Raw genomic sequence first — 19,178 nt, 5'->3', positions numbered from 1 at the left:
TACCTCACCAAATGGTATTGCTTCACTGTAAATTTTCAGTTGCCAGTGACTAGAGGGACCATCATGGTAGCCAGGAACTGCTGGAAAATTTTAGGAATACCCTACACACTTGCTTATACTTTCCCCTGAACTCCCATCCTAGTGGCTAGGTGATGCAAAAATGAAGCAAATGAGCCTAATCTTGCTCAATGACATTCTTGTCATCAGGCCTTGGAAATGAAGAATATGGTGACATAGTCTTTTTTTGGTAGACCTAAGTGTACACTTCTCATGCTTCTAGCTGGACTCAGGCCAGCTCCGATCAAAAACTGTTTAGCTGTGGTTAGAGTTGCTTTGTGTTCAAACTAATGTGGGACTCATTAGTTTGTGTGCAAACTAACATGCAGCCTCTCAGCAAGCCTTGCTTTTCTCAAGTACTGTATAGTGTTAGTACAACTATATTGCTTCTGACCTGGAGTTGGCTCATATTCAGCAGACTTAACGCATAGGCAGAGTGAAATCACATCTTCTTGCAAGAGACAATACAAATTACAGCTGCTTTTGCGCAACGCAGGTAATAGCCAGGGATGTCAGAAGGTTTGCCCTCACTGTCCTAAGGGGTCTGGGGGCAACCGTTTGAGCAATTTGTGAGCATGACTTTGACGGTGGACAGCAGCATGTGAACATGAGGGGAGGGAGAGAACAGGAAGGTGCAAATGAAGTTAATTAAGTAAATTGTTATTCTTTGAAATGGCACAATACAATTCTTTGCTGTTAAGAAGCAAACACAGGTTCATCCACAAATGCAGCATGGCAGTACTGCAGTATGGAAGCACTGACATAGAATCAATGTCAATTTGGAGTTCAGAAGTTATTTCAAAGATAGAGATTGACTATATGAACATACTAAGAAGAAACAAAGAAGCAGGCCAAATATGTGGTGGTGGTGTCATCTCAGTTATTGATGTTCATAAACTACTTAACACACTTTTGACCTTCTAGTGATGATTAATTTAACACATGGAAGGGGGCTGGGGGGAGTATTTGCTATTATTAGGATGGTCAAGCAGAGGGAGCATTTGAAGCACTTGCTCACGGCACAGACATCCGTGTTTCTGTAGGAACAGGCATAACGTTGAGGCTAAATACAGAAACAATCTCTAAAAGATTGGTTTAAGATGTGTGCCTGTTAAAGACAAACATTCTTTATGTTTAGTTTGTGTTGCAATAAAAGATAAGGACAATCATACCATGTTCTTAGAGAGACTGCAGAAGTGCTTCTGTTCACTTCTTGCAAGTTAATGCAGTGATTAATTGCGTTAGAATTATCAGTTAGGTAAAGAGAACGTTTAGCTTATTATGTATGCACCCATATACAATGTCATTCTGTTTGGCCTATTTTCCTTGCATATTTGATTTAAGTGTATGTTCATCAGAGCTGTTTTTCAGAACTCTGTTTTCCGTCTTGGCTCTTTTTCCTGCAAAATTACCACACATCCATAAGAAATATTCATCCTTTTGGGCCTGTGAAATGTAAACAGCTCTCAGTTTTACAGTGACAGAACTGCAGAGGAGCTGCAGTCACCTCAGGGAAAGAATGTAAACTGGGCTAAGCATCTATCAGCTCACAAATAGCTCTTTTTAAATAACTCAGATCTTTGTTGTTTGACTCTGGTCCTATCAAGAGAAAATTGGTCTCTGTACTATGAGTGACATGGGCATGTTTAGTGCTTAAAACATTTCCCAGGAAAAAAAAAAATCACTATAACACAGATATTTTATTTCTCTCATTCTGAGCGTTGTATCCTCATTATTTTTAAGAGAATTCTTCATTGCATTATATTATACATTATATATCATGTGAAAACATAGCAGACCGTCTATTCTTGCAACTTTTATCGATCAACTAGCAGTACATAGAATGGTCTGGATATAATTTTAATATCATTAAAAAAATCATGCTTACTTGTCAGTTAATAGGCCATTATATATGACAAGCTTTCCTTGCTGTTCTAGTAGATGCAAGAAGACATTATTTGTGATCCTAAAAATTCCGTATAATTTTAATCAGCTTTGAAATAGTTTCTTTTCTAAACACGATTTTTGTGCAGAGAGGTTCATTTGGAAATTGATTTGAAATGTTTCGCTTTCCTTTTTTTTTTAATTTGGCACAATGAAACAGAAGACAGTTCTAAAATTACTACCTTGCATCTTCTGCCATTAAAAATGGGCTTTGATTGTTCCTACAAGGTAGGTTCAGTGGATCATATAATTAGAAATAATAGATGCAATCATAATGTATTAAATAAAAGTGGCCAGGGAGCTAGTGCTACTTCACTACTAAAGCCAAGAGAATTTATAAATAACCAATATTGCAACTAAAATGGAACAGTTTGAAGTATTTGCATTTAAAACAGGCTATTCTTTTAGCCCTAGGTCACAGTCATATTATTAAAAGGTATCCTACAACGTTCAGCAGTTTGTAGCTTAATTGCATGAGCTGCTTAGAATCAGGGATTGTGCTGTGTTATAGCCGGGAACAAAAGCTGAGAGAGAGAAGATGTTGCTAGGGCTGGAGCCAGCCAGTTTGAACCGGCACCAGTTAGCAGCGACAGGGAGGGCAGAGGTGGGCTGGGGGAAGGGGGAGCGCTGGGAGGAAAAGGCAGCTCTCTCCAGCAGCATGTCTCTGCTCAGGGACTCCCTGTTCAAGCCACTTTAGTTTATCTCATTTGCATGTATACTTGCTGGCAAAATGCTCTGTGAGAGATATTTGGTGGTAGCTCAGTTAGCAGCACAGACCTTCACCTTTTCGGATGTATTTTTGAATGCCTGAATGTCTTTTCCGATGTGGTTTTTTGAATGCCTTGTTTGCTTTGAGGTGACCTGATACAAACAGGTGACAAAAGTTGCTCAGCGTTAAGCCTTTATAGGAGACCAAAAAAACCTAAAAAATAAAAAAAAAACCCACCCACAGGGATTAGGAGTCTCATTCACTGTGCATTTTGTTGTTAGCATTCATCTTATCTGCCCCTGCACCCTTAACTTCAGTGGTGTTATTCTTTTTTTGTTGCTACAATAAGTGGAATCAGTGTCAAGGCCAAAAGTCCATCTTTTTTTGGATAACAGATAAACACTACTTTAAAAAAACAGCTTTGAGCAATTTTCATTTACCACGCAACAGCTTTATTTCTGGTAGGTGATTTAAAAAAGAAAGGAAAAAAATGTTTTGGCTCAAATCCTATTGGATGATACTGCAAATCTGTTTTCCCTAAAAGTGTCTTGCCTGCCCCAAGCTGTCTTTCTCACATGCACTGTCTGATCCCTGCAGTTCAGTATGGACCATAACTGAAGCCTCTCCACTGGTACCCAGCAGTCATAAAAGAGCCTTGAAGCTGCTCATAGCTGATGTAAATAAAGAACTCTCTCTAGTGGTCTTATGGGCCAAATGGGTTGGATTGGCCCTGCTAGGAAAGCTACGTACACCCATACCCATTTTTACCTGCCCCTGAAGGTGAATCCTTGCAATGTAAAGGTCATGTAATTTGGAACTGGTTTATCACAGAACTGCAGCACTGTAATCCAGAGTCTGGATTTTCATTTTAAAATATATATTTTAAAATATATTCCTAGAATGTGAGGGTGTAGAAATACATTCAGATCACACTTCCAACATTAGTTTTCTCCTCATTCAGGTGAGAGGTTGAAGTTCTCTGGGAGTTTTGAACTGCCTCTTTCATACCAATATGACGTTTGGGGAATTAGTTTGGAAGTCATGGGTTCTGGCTCTTTTTCCAGATGCCTTTCTCCCTGAAAAATTTGCCAGCAAAGAGTTGGTCCAGATTTGTTGTTGATTTGTCCCATATCTCCCTACAGTCCAGGCACAAGGAAGCGCTTTTTGCTTTGGTCAAATACTCTTTGAACCTGGCTTTTGTGGCTAAATGCCTGAGATTTCCTTTAGTGCAGAATCTGTTCTGTGTTCCCTATTAGGTTTAGGCTAAAGGCTAAATTGGGATCTGACAGTTCTCCAAGGCTTTCCTGTTCATTTCTTGGAGCTAATGTAAGCCGCCTTCTTTAACTGGTCGCTTTTCCTACCCAGGGAATCATCTGCTATTTTACTTTTCCTAGCTGGGCCTTCAGACTCCTTGTTCCATGTGGCCTATTCCACATCTGTACAGCTAACTCAAATAGTGAGGGAATAAGCTGGCCACTGTGCTCTTAACTCGAGTGTGAGACGTGCCTGAAATTGTGCCTACGCATTATCATCAGGGTGAGGAAACAAAGTATTTCAACACAGGAGAAGACTTTAAAATCCATTTGGAGGATATGTGTAATGTTTGGAGAAAAATGCCAGATTCAGAAATTCATTATCAACCTGTCCCAACTTAGTATACAGTTCTTGATGAAACACAGAGTCAGTCCCCTTCCTCTGTACTCTCTCCCTGTCTTCCCCGTTTGTCAGATGGCCTCCTTTGAGAATGACTACGTTTCCTTGATGAAACCGGGAGTCTACTTGTTGTTTTGTGTCTTCTTTCTCACCACATCTGCGTGCAGCTTCAGCATAGTCATTAGATTCCCTAGAAAATGAGTTACTAGTAATTGCATTTCTGTTCCTGTTTGAGTTTGATAGAGCATGGGATTGGATGTTTTGTTTTTAATAAAAGTCCAGAAATGCAGTTTAAGTGCTTTTAGACCTAGGGATTCCACATAGAGTGAGATAATAGAAAGTCAAGCCTGTCACCTAAAGTTTCTCTCAAGAGGGATACGAGTCTCTAGTCAATCTTGTGACCATTATGCATATCCAAGACTAAAACTTCAAAACATGTATGATGTTTTCAATTCAGATGCATCTAAATATGATGAGTCCAAATCAATTGGCTGTTGGTTATTTTGGGTATGACTGATAAAATTTCTCTTCTACTCTAATTCCTGTATCTGATTTTAGCATTTTTTTAGAACAAGCACATATCTGAAATACCAAAAGTATAGTGAAATGAAAAAACTGTTTCACAGCCCAGGTTTTATCCCACCCTTTTTATAAACTGCGTAAATATTTTCATGTATTGACAGAAAATACAGTAGACATTTACAATGTAGATAGCAGACTTGGCTTTGATTTCTATTATTCTGAATAAAGAGAGAGGCATTCTCGAGTTAAGGAACTGGTTTTGGTGTTTCCAAAGCGTGCATCAGAAATTTAAAAGCTAGTAAGTGTGATAATATATGCAAACGTGATCAAAATCATGCCCTAAGCATTGAATATGTTGAAGTGCTTCATTTCCAGGGTCCCCTGGTACTAGTTTGCGAAACTAATGTTTCAAATTGCAAAGAATTAAGACAGAAACATAGAAAAAGCAGCTGGCTTAATGACAATAAAGAACTGTGCATTCAAATTCCTCTAGCATTTAACAGGAGATCCTTTTTTATTACATGATAAACCATAGAAAAGGAATTATACCATACGACCTTACATGGCCTAGCCTTTTGGGCACGACAGTCTAATTTACTAGGTAAGGTACACACAGTATTTGGTCATCTTTGTTTGTTTTTTAATCCAAAAACCTATATATACATTTGAAAGAATTAAACTGGAATCACTTTTTATTTTAAAAATTCTGTTAAGTCTGGCTTTTGACTGGTATCTGTAAGCCCCCTTTAGACAAAGAAGTTAGTGTGTTCCACGTTCTCATTATATATACAAATTTACATTGATTACATACCTTGACATTTAGTCCATTTTGTTTCCAACACAGACGAAGCTGAATTAGGATTTATATATTCATTGTACAAAGCTAACTCAGTGAGAAACTATTACAAAAACATTGTCTTATCCAGTGCTTACCAGAACTTCTAGTTGCTAAGTATCAAAATAATGAAGTAGTCATTACAGAGTAATTTCATTCAAATTATTTTCCTATGCATGTGCTCTATTCCAGAATAAACAATACTTCATTTTAGAAATCATCTTTGCATGATGAAAATTAGAAGAACAGTTATTTTACTTTTACTTTTTTAGTTACGAAGCCTTTTGCACAGAGAAAGCAACCATTTAAAGATAGTATTGTATGACAATAGACGACACTGTTAACTAAACCAGTCATTCCCTAGACCGTATTCTGACATGTAGAAGGAATCTGAATCAAATGTTGCCAAAAATATTTAAAGAATGCCAGCATTTCTTTAAATAATAGTAAAACTACAGGATTTATCTGCTAGGACTTGCTGAAGAATGCTTAGTCTGTGTAAAGTAAATTTCCCCTTGTGCGTTAAATGCTTCTGGCAAAACTTAAACTGCTTCAATTAAATAGTCTTTCATATCACACTAGACTTCATCTTATGCTGACCCTTCTAACCAATAATTGAAGGCATATCCCAAAGCTATCTGAGGATCTTGTTTTCTGCACGAAAAGCTCAGTTATTTTCTTCAGACAGCGGAGAGAGTGCGTTCTGCCAACAGAGATGCTAGTGAAAAGGATAACCATTTACCATCGCTGCTCTCCTGCTGCAGGTTGCTTCCTTGGTATACCTGCTATTTAAGCTGCTTAACAGTTACTAATTCTGTAAATGTGACCCAGATTACCTTTAATAGTTTAACTAGTATGTCTTTGCTTAGCTTCATCCATTTTAAGTGAAGAAAGGAGAAATCAAAAGACCAATCTCCAGGCAGAGGTTGCAACTCTTCCAGTTTGCATAGTGAAGCCAGAAGACACTATGCATCTATAATTACATCTGTTTTTTCTTTTTTAAGAAGATGGATACATAGTTTTTTTTCATGATTGGCTAGTTGTATAGAGAAGCATGGGAGGCCTCTGGTGCTATGTTAAATGTATCAAGAGGGAACCCTGATTTGCATCCCAGCCTCAATTTGTGGTGAATGTCACCTATACTGTGTTGTGATTTCTACTGGAAGGAAACCTAGACCTGCAGGCTGACAGGGAGTTGCAGTTTACTCCAGCCAGAATGAAAACTCTGGGGAGTGACTTCAGAAATAACATGAAAAGGAGAAAGGTAACTACTTATGTGAAGTGTCAAGAGTTAACAGGTCCCTTTCCCCTTGCAGTGATTTTATTTACCCAACATCAGGCATGGCTAACCCTGGATAGAGTCCTAAATTCAGTTTGCATGTAATAAATGGTCATGCTGTCAAATTCTCGTGTACTTACTGCAGGAGACTTGTGCCTGAACTTTAAGAAAACCTATCTCCAGGAACAGAGAAAACGACAAGTCTCATTAATGACTGTTTTACCCTGAAAACATGTCCTAGGCATAGATAGATCCCATCTGAGAAGTTTCTAGAGCCAAAGAAATCTTTTAGTGCAGATCTCCTGCTCAGGGTCTAATCTGAGTTTCTAGACAGAAAACAAGAGGAGGAGATTCTACCAGAGAAAGCACACGCCCATGAGAAAAGCTTGGTTTGGGTCTGTCAAATCAGCCTGTTGATACTGCTGTGTTATGACTGGGTACTTGAAACTGGGAAAGACTGAAGAGACATTTTTAAAGGTATTAAAATGCAGCTTTTCTAGCTTCTGTGTTTGCATTCATGGGGCAGAAGTGTTGCGTTATGGAAGATCTTGCATGCAGCAGGATTCAAGCACTTTGGCTTGTGTTCCATAATGACTGGCAAATCAATGTATATCTTTGGCCCGGATCTAAATGGAGGCAATACTATGACTTTCTTTATAGGGTACGCTGCTAGATACAGTGTTCTGAATCTGTATGTAAAACTAAACAGGTTAGGACCTGCTATGAGCGACCTATTTCTGCTTTTTACTTATTTCAAAAAAAAAAAAAGAGTATAACTTATCAATGGATATCATTTAATGTATTCTTTGTAAGGGACAGTGTGATTGGAATAGAGACCAAATTATAACTGACAATGCAGTCTGGTACTTGTGACAGACTTGCTTTGTAGAGGGCTAACTTATGCTTCAGTGTTAGCTCCTAGCTGATGAGCTGTAGATCGTGGTGCCCCATGATCTACATGGGAGTATCCTACTCCCCTCAGATTACCTGTCCCCTTGCTTAGGGAAGCAAAAAAAGTCCCTGAGGCCAAAAATAGGAACTGAGGAGGGTAGAGACTGAACCCAGCGTGAAGCCTACTGGCATCCTGCTCAAATGGGGGAAGGGAATGAGCAACATATGGTTACTGATGTCTAATCACTATTTAAAATGGTTGCAAACTCTGCTGTTGCTTAATAAAGCGTAAACATCTTTATACAAAAGCACTGTGGGTCACTGTATTGTAAATATACAATCAACATTTCAAGTGATTTTATTTTAATTAGCTGTTTAGCTTTTCTTATTTTAATGTGCCAGTTTAGTGACATAAAATCAGCATTCTTTAAGTGAAAATCATAAATACAGAAATATTTCTAAATATATAATGCAAATTATACAGTAAGACCTTGGAATTACTGTTCATGAGGCACTTATATTTTAAAATATGCTTAATGACCTAACTGAAGCCAAAAGAAACAAAACTAAATACTTAAGTTTGGTTTTTCTAGTGTGAGTAATAAAGCATCAGTCCTTTGAATTGTGATACCACTGAAACAATTTTGTGAAGTCATTTAGCAGTCATGTAAATTCATAAAGGAACTTAACTCCTTATTTTTGCATCATTAATACAGAATAAAGATGAGAGTAAAAATTAGTTACTGAATCTTCCTTTTGACTTGCTTAAATACTATGTTTTGAATCTTCTAAATTGTATTTTTCTCAGTGTTCTGGAACATGCTGTGTGTTGTATTGCTACTTTTCTGGAAAGACTGTCTTAGTATTTTTGCTAGTGTCCATAAATCTGCATGTTTTTTGGTACATCCCTTTGTTGGTATTTTTGTTCTGGCATTTAATATCAGAACACTAAACACCAAAAGAGCGCTTGGCTTACATCAGTGCTGTCCTGACCTACAGAGCAGTAACAAAAAGTATGATTCATATGCACTATTATTAAGCAGTGTCCCTGTGTTCCAGGAGGGTACCCCATTTTTACCCATATAAAGTAAATTCAGAGCAGAAGAGAGTGGTTCGGTGAGGACATGAAAGTTTTAATGTGTTTTTCTTTCCTGTGCTATTGTTCATTGCAATTAAGTCCAACAAAAGGAACAGCACAATAAATTCTGTCTTTGATACTGTTCCTTTTCTGAGATCGTATTGGTATAATAACAAATAGATTGTGGTTGGGCTTTTCATTTTCTTTTCTAATAGAAATGCATGTTTAAAAAAAACTGTACTAGGAAGAAAATAATCTTTACCGATCTGGCACAAAGAAATTTTGAATTAATAAATTAGTAAAAGAATTTTTCTCTTAATGTAAGAAGCAATGAAATAACCACTATTAGAATCAGTTTTGGTAAGATATATGTGAAGACATTTACTTAAGCAAGAAGGCAATGTCTAAAGCTTTGTGAATTTGGGCTCCTGGTGTGAAACAAAAATTTACCGAAACGCAGCAACAGTATACTGGCATATCCTTTACTGGTACACTCATAAGTACTCTAGACAAGTTGACAGCTTGATCTGTGGGTTTCTCTCAGTAGGGAAGGATCTTTTTTCAGGAAATCTGAAAAGAAATACCGGACGCAGGGGTGCTTCCTGCTTGGATGAGAAAGTGAAACTGTTTTTGAGTCAACAGATGCAGCAAGTCCTAGCTCAGTACCCTGTTCCAGAACCAAATGCACATTGTTCTGTGGCATAATGGTTTTATATCTGCTTGGTCTTGCCTTCTGAAAAGAACTTCATACATAGAAAAACACCAAATTAATTCACATTTGTCATTCAGGGCGCTATTAACAAGAAAAGATGAATGTAATGACTTGGACTTGGCAATGGCCATGTCCTCTACTGAGATTGTTTTTTGAATAAATCATCCTTAAAGCCTGTTCAAACCAACTGAAAATCACCCACAACTTTTTTCTCCAGAGCACAGTAAGGTGTTCTCCTTTTTCTTCCTTCCAGAACAACATACTGCCTTTTCAGCCCTTCTTGCAACCCAAGGGAAAGACTGTAACTCTCAGGTTTGTTCTCCCCATCTGGAAACATTTTTACAGTTCTTTACATTATAAATCAACTCTTGATTATACATTACTTATTTTACTTTACTCCTTATTTTACTTATTGCATAATGGATTTATCTGACCATTTGCAATATCAGTGGTGAAAGTTTCTGATTTCTAATATTTTTGAAGGCGTTAAAGTGAGCTCATTAGCTATAGCTAATAGTACATCAGATCACATCAGATATTCTTAGATCTTTGTAGAACAAAGATTTTCTTCCAGTACTTATTGCAGTGTTAGGCTGAAAATATAGGAGAGAATCTTAAGATTGATAGTTTCAGGTTGGCAGGCATCTGGTAAATCTCTTTATCTATCGATTTTTAACAGAAAACTCATTAGGTACTGTATATTCTCTGACTGAGAATAGATTGCATGATGTGACTTACTATAAAAACCAAGGACAATTTTATCTTTTAAATACAAAAATAAAGGAATATTCTTTTATTGAAGTATTGCAAATTGAGTAATTTTACTGCACATCTGTTGGACGGTTTTGAAGGGATGTAAATACATCATAACGGTAACCATTTTAATGCAGTATTTTTCAAACAAGTTCCAAACAATTGGTGGAAGCCATGATGTAGGCTTAAATCCAGAAGTAACAGAAAGTGCTGACATTTTGGGTTTCTATTTGGAATTATTGGCCTTCATCACTGTTGAAATTTTGAACGCAGAGAAACAAGCATTCAAGGCTACTTCAGTAGAATTCACAAAAATTTGTATTGTCCTATAACAGTAAGCACCATTGCAAACGTTTATAGTTCCTTTATACCTTAAAAAATAAAATAGTTGTGGTCTTTGCTATACTTAGAAAGAGAAATGATGCAAATAATATGGTATCTGTAGCAATTCATTAATATTGCATTTTCTTCAAAGACACTTTATTCACGGATAATTTTTCCCATGTGCAATCCTGGATTTGATCATATGGTGATGAAGTAATATATGGCAGTGTACATAATATGTGAGTTTTGTACATATATGTCCAAAAGCTGTCTCAGTCCATTCTGGTCACAGGTATACAGTTTAAGGTCTTTACTTCTATGATTGAGAGTAGAGATAAGATCCGTTTCAATGTATTGTATGCTGTAGCCTCATTTTAAAGTCTATCATCTAGTAGCATTTCAGCATGGGGCAAGTTGTAATTAGCGCTACTTTGTATTGCAGTTATTTATTATTCTTACATGTTTGCTCTTATTTAAGTTTCAGCCAACTTCTCACTTGACTATTGTTTACTGGATTGATATGGAGTTGCTACAGCCTTCATGTCTTTCCTTTTCCTCTTTTATATATTTGAAATGCAACCCTCATTTAGACAAGTGGAATCATTGTTTTCTCTGTAAATTTCTGTAACAAGGCAAAGTTTTGCTCCACTGAATCTGACTTCACAAGACTTCAACAAATTCCTCTAGCATTAGAAAGTTGGCTGATTTCCTGCCATCATCTATACTTGGTATTACTGAACATGTCATATACATGTGCATGGTCTTATTATATGAGAGTAGTGTAACTTTCTCGTATGGAATTTTTGGCAACAGGTTTTTAGTTATGCAACTGAAGAGAAAATAATGTAAAATTTCTGGTAAAACTATACAGTGAGTCAGGAAAATGAAATAAAATAAGTGTGGATCCAAATTAAAAAAATTAAAATCTTCACATTTTCAGAGAAGACAGTGATGTTGAACATTGCTATTGGGGTAAAGGAGGATGGTTAATAGAATTAATAGTATGGAATAAAAGTTACGACTGCTGAGTAGAAGCAGAGCCCAAAGGATCGGTGCATTCATGCATGGGACAAGAGGCTCCCCCATCCTAAATTTGAAAATGCTGGCATGTGACCTTGCAGATCTAGCAGAAAGTGTTTTGTAACAAATCCATCAATTCAGAGTGCTACTGTGTGAGTGAAAAATGGCACATTAAAAAGGGGAAGTAATCTTTTGCAACTGCAGGCCCGTTAATTTGGTCTTGGTAGCATGTGAGAGTTTAGGAAAAAGAAGGCATCAAAAGACATAGAGATAAATGAAGAAAAGAATAAGGTTTCCCATGTGTTTATGCTTAGATCATGTCGGACTAACCTGGTAATTTTCTTTGATAAGATAAATGCAGTAAAATACTTGATATGTCACATAATCAGAAAGTAATAATAGAGGAGTATTAGTCCAAGAATTTGAACACGGAAAGAGAAAGACTAATGGAAAAAAAAAAAGCTATAAGAGAGTGATGAATGAAGAGAGGTACTTCGCTGATCCTAAAGGATCAGTCTTTAGAACAGAAAATAATGTGCCCTAGCAAAATGTACCCATGGCATCAAATGGAGAAACACTGTCATTACAAAGGGGTATTGGGATAGCAACTGGGATAGCATGTAGAAAGATGTGAATAGCTTTGAAGATTGAAGCATGAAATAGGGTAATATTTGCTAGTCAAAAGTGAAAAGTCATAACTTGCAGGTTAATAGCAAAAGTATTTCCTCTCTGGAGAGAGGTAATCGGTTGGAAATGAGAAGAAAATAAGGGAGTACTAGATATTTATGAGGTAATTGTGTTATTACCATATCAGAAAAGGCGGTTTCATGGGCAATAAGGTCATACTAAACTGTAGGGTGAGAACTTTCTGAGACTGCTGCAGCTCCTCTTCATCCAACTCTCAGTAACTGTTTTCAGAGTAGAATCTAAGTGAAACTGGCATAGAAAAGAGCTGCAAAATTGGTATAGAAACTGGAAAGACTTTCATAAAGGGAGAGTACATGAGAGTATAAATTTCACAATGCAGTACATAGGATTACTTTGAGAAACAAGGCAAATTGATCCAGACAGAATGCTGTATTTGCAGAACTGAACTGCTTTTGCTGCTCAGCCAAGCTCAGGCATCTCTATGATAAGGTCCTGCAGTGTGCAATGATTGGCTTATTTAGCCTTGAAAAATGAAGTCTGGGGGAGAATACTATCACCTTCTGTGAATTCATGCTAGTGCAAACCTCAGGGAGGAGGAAAAGCTGCTTAACCAAGAGAGCCTTCAAACAAAAGAACAAATAGATGTAAATTGACCATGAATAAGTATAGGCTGAAAAGCAGAAGAAGGCTCTTGCCTAGAAGAGGAGTGAGGTTCTGAAACAGTTTACTGCCTGCAGACAGTGGTTCAAGAATATTCTTGTTCATACGGAAATGTACAGTTTTATAAATCATCCCTTTTTATTCATTTATAGTTTGATGTTTATGACTGAGGTTGAATGCCCAGGTTCTAATGTCATTGTATATAATTGCTAGGTAATTGTCTTAGCATTATAAAGGAATTCCAATATTCTGGTTAATTAACTGATCAGTTCAGCTGTTGAGTAAATGACTGTCAGATAGGCAGATAGGAACCCTATGAAAGATCTTTTTTTCACTTTAACAGAAGTGCATTGATTTATTATCTTTTGGCTTTTAACCTTTATTTGTTCATTTTATCAAGAAGAATCTCCTGAGTGATATGCAATCACTGTGGCACAGAAATATCACTCACAGGTTAACAAATTACTAGCCTATTACTTGAGTGACTTGAGTCACTTCTTATCCCTGGATGAAATCATTTCAGGTTAGGACTGATCACCTGGACAAGTAGCAGGAAGAAGCATTATATGTATAATCTCTGCATAGAACCAAATAGCAAGTTACAAGAAATTGTTTGCTAAGGAACATTTTAAAATCATACAATCTCTGTAAACAGAGCTCTTGAACTACCGGAATCAAGAGGCGCACGTGTCCTAGTTGGGTTATATGTTTTTCTTTTTTTTTTTTTTTTTTTTTAAATACTCCAACAGAGAATACAGAAGACGTGAGGCAGTTGGGCCTAAGGGGCAATTTTTGTGGAAGGTGCTCCTTGTGTGTTTTCCTGACTGCCTGAGATCATAGGAGGAAGGTTTATTCAATGGCCTGCACTGCTTGTGTTTCTACTAAATTGCAGTGTATCACATTATAAGCTGTGAGTTCCAGTGCTGCTAGGATTTGACAGAACAGCATAGCTAAAAAAAGTATAGTCGTCTTTCCAAAAATTTCAAAGTATTGTCTACCATTTGATTTTGGGTTATAATCCAGGTCCTAATAGAGCACTCCTATCTTCTGCCCAGGGTGCAAAATAAAAATTATATGAAAAATACTTTTTTTTGGCCTTGAAGACTGTAATGCCACCTTACAGCAAATTCTTAGCTGAGTGATTACTTTAGCCTTTTAGCTGTTTTATTTCTTCAGCAAGCATCAGAATCCACAAAAGCTATTCATCTGCTATTTATGACTTGTATGTTTAGCAAAAATTTGGAACCTTCATATTGTTTTGGTTAGAAAACTGTTGACAGAGCTAGGAATCACTGATGGTTTTTTTCCTTATATACAAAACATAAAATTCTCTCTTTTTTTTTTTTTTTTGAAACTCTGGAAGAGACTGGAAATGATAGTTTCTTTGGTTATAGCTGCAAAACCCTTTCAAGCCAATATTCAGCCCAGAAGGTGCCAGAAACAGGTTCCCAGGAGTCACTCAGTCTGTATTCTTGTCTTTTCATTTCTTCTTTGTCTCTGTCCCTAGTCTGTCAGTCTGTCTTTGACATATACATAAGCCTTCAGAGAACAAGAAGTAGGAAGCCCTCTCAGCCTATATGAGTCTTGTATTGTGCTTGCTGTAACTGCAGGCATTTGTTCAAGTTTTTTAAAAAGTACTGTTGGTACTGTGTGAGCTTGCTGGTGCTGCACAGTTGTTTATGTAACTATTTCTTGTGTTTATCCCTAACGGAAGGCAGCTATTGCACACGCATTTCAATTATGTTTAACCCGCTCCAGACAATAACATTTGTTTCAGCCCTGTCAGCATTTGGCAAAGAGCAGTCTATATTAAGCTGTGTATTAACTTCTTTATAACTGAGTGGTTACGTTACCATGGTTAGATTCCAGTTCCCAGCAGAACACTCAGGAAGTCCCCATAGCACACGAGAAGTGGTTTTTATTCCCTTTGGGCAATGAAGTGCCACCCCATAATTGTTCTTCGTCCACTTGTTGTCCAGCTGTTCACTTGTTACTTGTTCTGTTTCAGTATTAAATAATATTGTTTATGTGAGAGATCTATTTGTTGTAGTATTTGTCTCTCAGTATACAGAGCCCGTCTTCATAAAGATTTTTTTCATAGTAAGGAGACTTGGAATGAGTTATCTAATAGCATACATATATTTTTGTTATACATACAATGTCCAGGGATATGCCAAAACACTTGGTATTCTTTAACCTCCTTCCCTACCCGATCCCGCCTCCCAAGAAGTTACATTAAGTAACTCAGTTTTGAAACAGCCTGCACAGTCCATAAACTGTTATTACTAAAAAGTCAATAGGCTGTTGCTCAAAGTAGTAGAATTCTTTGTGAAGGAAAGGAAACATCATCAATTGTTGTAGGCATTCAGTAGGTAAATTGAGCCTTTCTTTATGTGAAGACATTAGTTCTTTAATGAATTCTACTTGTAAAACTATTTCCTCGGTAAAGAAATTCATAGAAGATAGAGCTAAAACTTTTTGAGATTTATTTTAATTTTAAATATGTGCTTTGTTTTTTTTCCCATATCTGTTTTAATATGGAATAAACCAATAATGTCTCTTTGTTATATTGAAATTGTTTAGCGTCAGGTCACTGTATTGAACAATGGACTAGCTACTTACCAGGCCAAGACACTGCCCTTTGATCTTTGACATGCCTGTGGAACATACCTTAACTTATATCTCTCTAATGAGTATGAAATCGTGCCCTACTCTTAGGCAACAGAAGAAATGCTTACACCTTTTTATCCAGTAGTACAATTTCTGCAATGGATGCGATTGTTAGATGTCTGACAGTTTGGAAGAGAGAAAATGTCTCTTGAGGTTGCTTCCTTGTTTGGGGGTGTTTCTCTTTTTAAGGAATTGGCAGGGCAGGGGATAAGACTTAAAAGAGTTTCCCATGTGATATTCTGAGATTATACTGAATGTGATGATGAGATATGCAAGACATATTATAAAAGCTTTCAGTGAGACAGTTAAACCCAAGTATAGCTGTGTTGCACTTATTGGACAGGCTGAAAATGAAAATTATCTCAACATTACATCTTGAATAGATCTGCATTCTTGAATGTTCTGCATTCAGAAGCTGGAAAACTGTGGGCCTGCTTGTCTTTCACGCTGGTGTAATGTAAGAATAATTGCGTTTGTATGGGTATGAGTCAGAGGAGATTTGGGGCCCTCATGTCCAGTCAACGACATGAATACTTATAGAAGACTATTCAAAAAAGTCATCTGAGTGAATAAGACAATGCGCAAGAAAAGGTGGAACGTGCTTTGTCCCTGTGAAAGTGTAGACAATAATGCAAAGGTTATAAACAGAATGTTTGCGCGATTAGAATTTGCAGGCCAAAAATGAAATAATCTGTTAAAGTGCTTACAAAACACACCAACCTTATGGTATCGGTGAATTATTTTTAATACCTCTTGACAAAATTTCTGACCCTACAGAAATCAGTAAGTAATGCGTCTTTATGTTTTATGGACTTCACCCTCAGTCCAGCACTAGTGTCTAAAATTGCGTGGCAAATAGTCCATGGGACAATATTAAACAATAAAAATTTAGTCTCTTTATAGTCTTTTCAGGTATGAATGTGACACATACCAGATGGTCTGCAAGAAATTTAAAGCTAGTCTTGTAGCTGACAATGTTCAAGAGTCACTTCTTTAGGGTAGATATTAAAACCAGTTTTCCAGTGCATCTCTCCTTAGCCTCTGGAACAGTAATTTAGTGTATATTTTTCTTCTAAACTGAAGATAATTCCTTTTTCTCATTATTACTATATTAATTTTATTTGATTCCAATGTGCATGTATATATTTCTTCTGCAGATTTCATTTCTGGCCTCAGCTTACATAAGCCAACATCTCTCAGAGGAAAGCTGCTCTGCCCTTGCATCTGTTACCCATTACCTTTACCTCTGCCAGTTCAGCTGGATGCTTATTCAGGTTAGTCTCTTAGCCTATTTTTCACCTCTTCCCCAAAATCTCTTTAGAAGTAACTGATACTTATACCATATTTCTAGCGTTTCTTAGTATATGTGTGCTTGAAATCCAGTGCTACTAGTGGGGCAAAACATTAGATGTTTCTTTATTAATATGGTGTGTCCAGATCCAGAGGTAAGTTCAAACCCCATAAAGGCTTTTTCCACTACTACCCATTACAACTGTGTGTAAGAATTTCCACATCTCACTTCAAAAGTTATCCTATGGAAGTTATTTTCTCAAAACACTGAAGAACTGTTTTTATTAGAGTTAATAACTTTTCTAAGCATCTCTTATGTGGTCTTTTGAAACAGTCTCTACACTGGCATTTTTTCAGTCGGTAACGTTTTAGTCTATGGTCTTGCATAAAATGACAAACATGCCTGAAAAATGTAGGGAAGGGAAAATATAAGGCCAAAAGTTTGCATTAAAATAAGGAGTATATGCCTTCACAAATATTTCCAGGATTTTGACACATTATGCAATAGTACCTGATATTAACAAAGGAAAAAAAAAAAAAGTGGAAGACTATGAACAATCAAATTTGTCATGGAAAAGTATCAATTGTAAGCTAGTCAAAACAACAAACTATGAGTTAATTTAGAAAATACATTACCATGTCGTCTTCTGGAAATCTGTATTTAGCACTGTCTAATGCATGACTTTTGGCATATGTTTGAGTAATGAATGGCACATTTATAGCACGCGGCATTATATATGCAGCTGCAGACTTTTATTTCATTACCATACAAACCCTCTAATATGCAGGTTGTCAGACCAAATCAAGAATGGCAAATTAGGCTATATCTAAATACAGCTTTCAGTCCCAGTGACATTTGCATGGTCTTTGGCATTTTCCTGGGATTGTCTCAGGTAATTAGTTTAAACAGAGCAAAACCCCAAGAGCTGAGAACCCTAACGGCCTCTGTAAACAGCTCCACTATGCATGCTGACCTTAACTAGTAGTGATTTTTAAGGGAGAGAAACATATAAGCAGTCCAAAATCAAACTATAGACCTAATAGAGGGAGGAATGCATGGGTATTTTAGATCCCATTTGATATGATATATGCATTGTGATACAGCTTCATCACTTGCACTGCTGTTGCATCTGTTCCGAAAAATGGAGCATAGCCCTTTATTTATTTATATTTCACTCCACACTGAACAGAGATTTAAACTGATCTGGCTCTAGTGAGGCCTAGTATTGTTTTTGTTGCTGGTGGTTTTTCCTCAGTTTTATACAGTTAGCAAGAATAAATATTCTCCCTAGTGCACATTACTCTCTATTTTGTCAATACTGAACTTTGTCTGGCATGTTTCCCTTTCATATAGCTTAGCTTGTGACTTTAATCACTTTATCACCTGTAAACTTTACTATTTCTTTATTCCAAATCACTATTTCAGACAATCAGTGTATGAAATATCACATAGCTTACAGTGGAGTCAAGTAATATCTGTGCCCCAGATGAGAATTAGTAATTTACTCCTATTTTGCTACCTTCTTCATGGCCAAGTTGTAAATTTTCTTTCACAAAATGATTATATAGTTGTACAATAGTCCTCCTATGAAAAAATACATAAAAACTTTTTGGGAAGTATGAATAGATCATATCAGATTGCATCTTTTTTTAGTCATTTTTTAAATATCCTGTGAATATTCATGATAAGCCTCATCCTTGAATTAGTCATGAAGGCTCTTCATGTAATTCAGAGATGACAAAGATGCTTAAGAGGGGAATCCCTGATAACCTGCTGAGTGATGAAATGTCAAGAATAGCTAGGAGAAAAAGTCAGAGTGAAAGGGAATGTCTCTTTGTCTAGGGGACAGGTCTTGAGCCATGAAAAATTTTTGAAGATAGAAGGACTCAAGAGGGAAAGAAAAAATCTGAAGTGTCAATGAAACTAGACCTCAGCTGCAGTCTCTACTCTCCTTGATTGAGAATAAGGTCTTGAGTTTGTATTTCCCACTACAGAGCTAAGTGAATTGATCTTCTAGCCATTGTTTATTTTGAGGAAACTATTTCTGCTATTTTAACTGTCCCAAATTATAAACATAATTATATATTTATTGGAACAGAAACTTAAATTTTTCTTTCCTAAGTGTGTGCTTT

General features: G+C 36.7%; 1 protein-coding gene across 1 annotated transcript in view; it reads left to right on the top strand.

Annotated features, from left to right (window-relative positions):
• The window catches only part of LOC138064775 (adhesion G-protein coupled receptor V1-like), a 273,548-nt gene that overhangs the window by 167,271 nt on the left and 87,099 nt on the right, over positions 1-19,178 (top strand). The window contains exon 85 of the mRNA XM_068928702.1: positions 16,913-17,029. Coding sequence (XP_068784803.1) covers positions 16,913-17,029 — 117 coding nt within the window. The remainder of the gene's footprint in view (positions 1-16,912; positions 17,030-19,178) is intronic.

The sequence above is a fragment of the Struthio camelus genome, chromosome Z (genome assembly GCF_040807025.1).
Source record: "Struthio camelus isolate bStrCam1 chromosome Z, bStrCam1.hap1, whole genome shotgun sequence".
Taxonomy (NCBI): domain Eukaryota; kingdom Metazoa; phylum Chordata; class Aves; order Struthioniformes; family Struthionidae; genus Struthio; species Struthio camelus.
The sequence above is the reverse complement of the archived record's forward strand: the minus strand, read 5'-3'. Positions and strand labels throughout refer to the sequence as shown.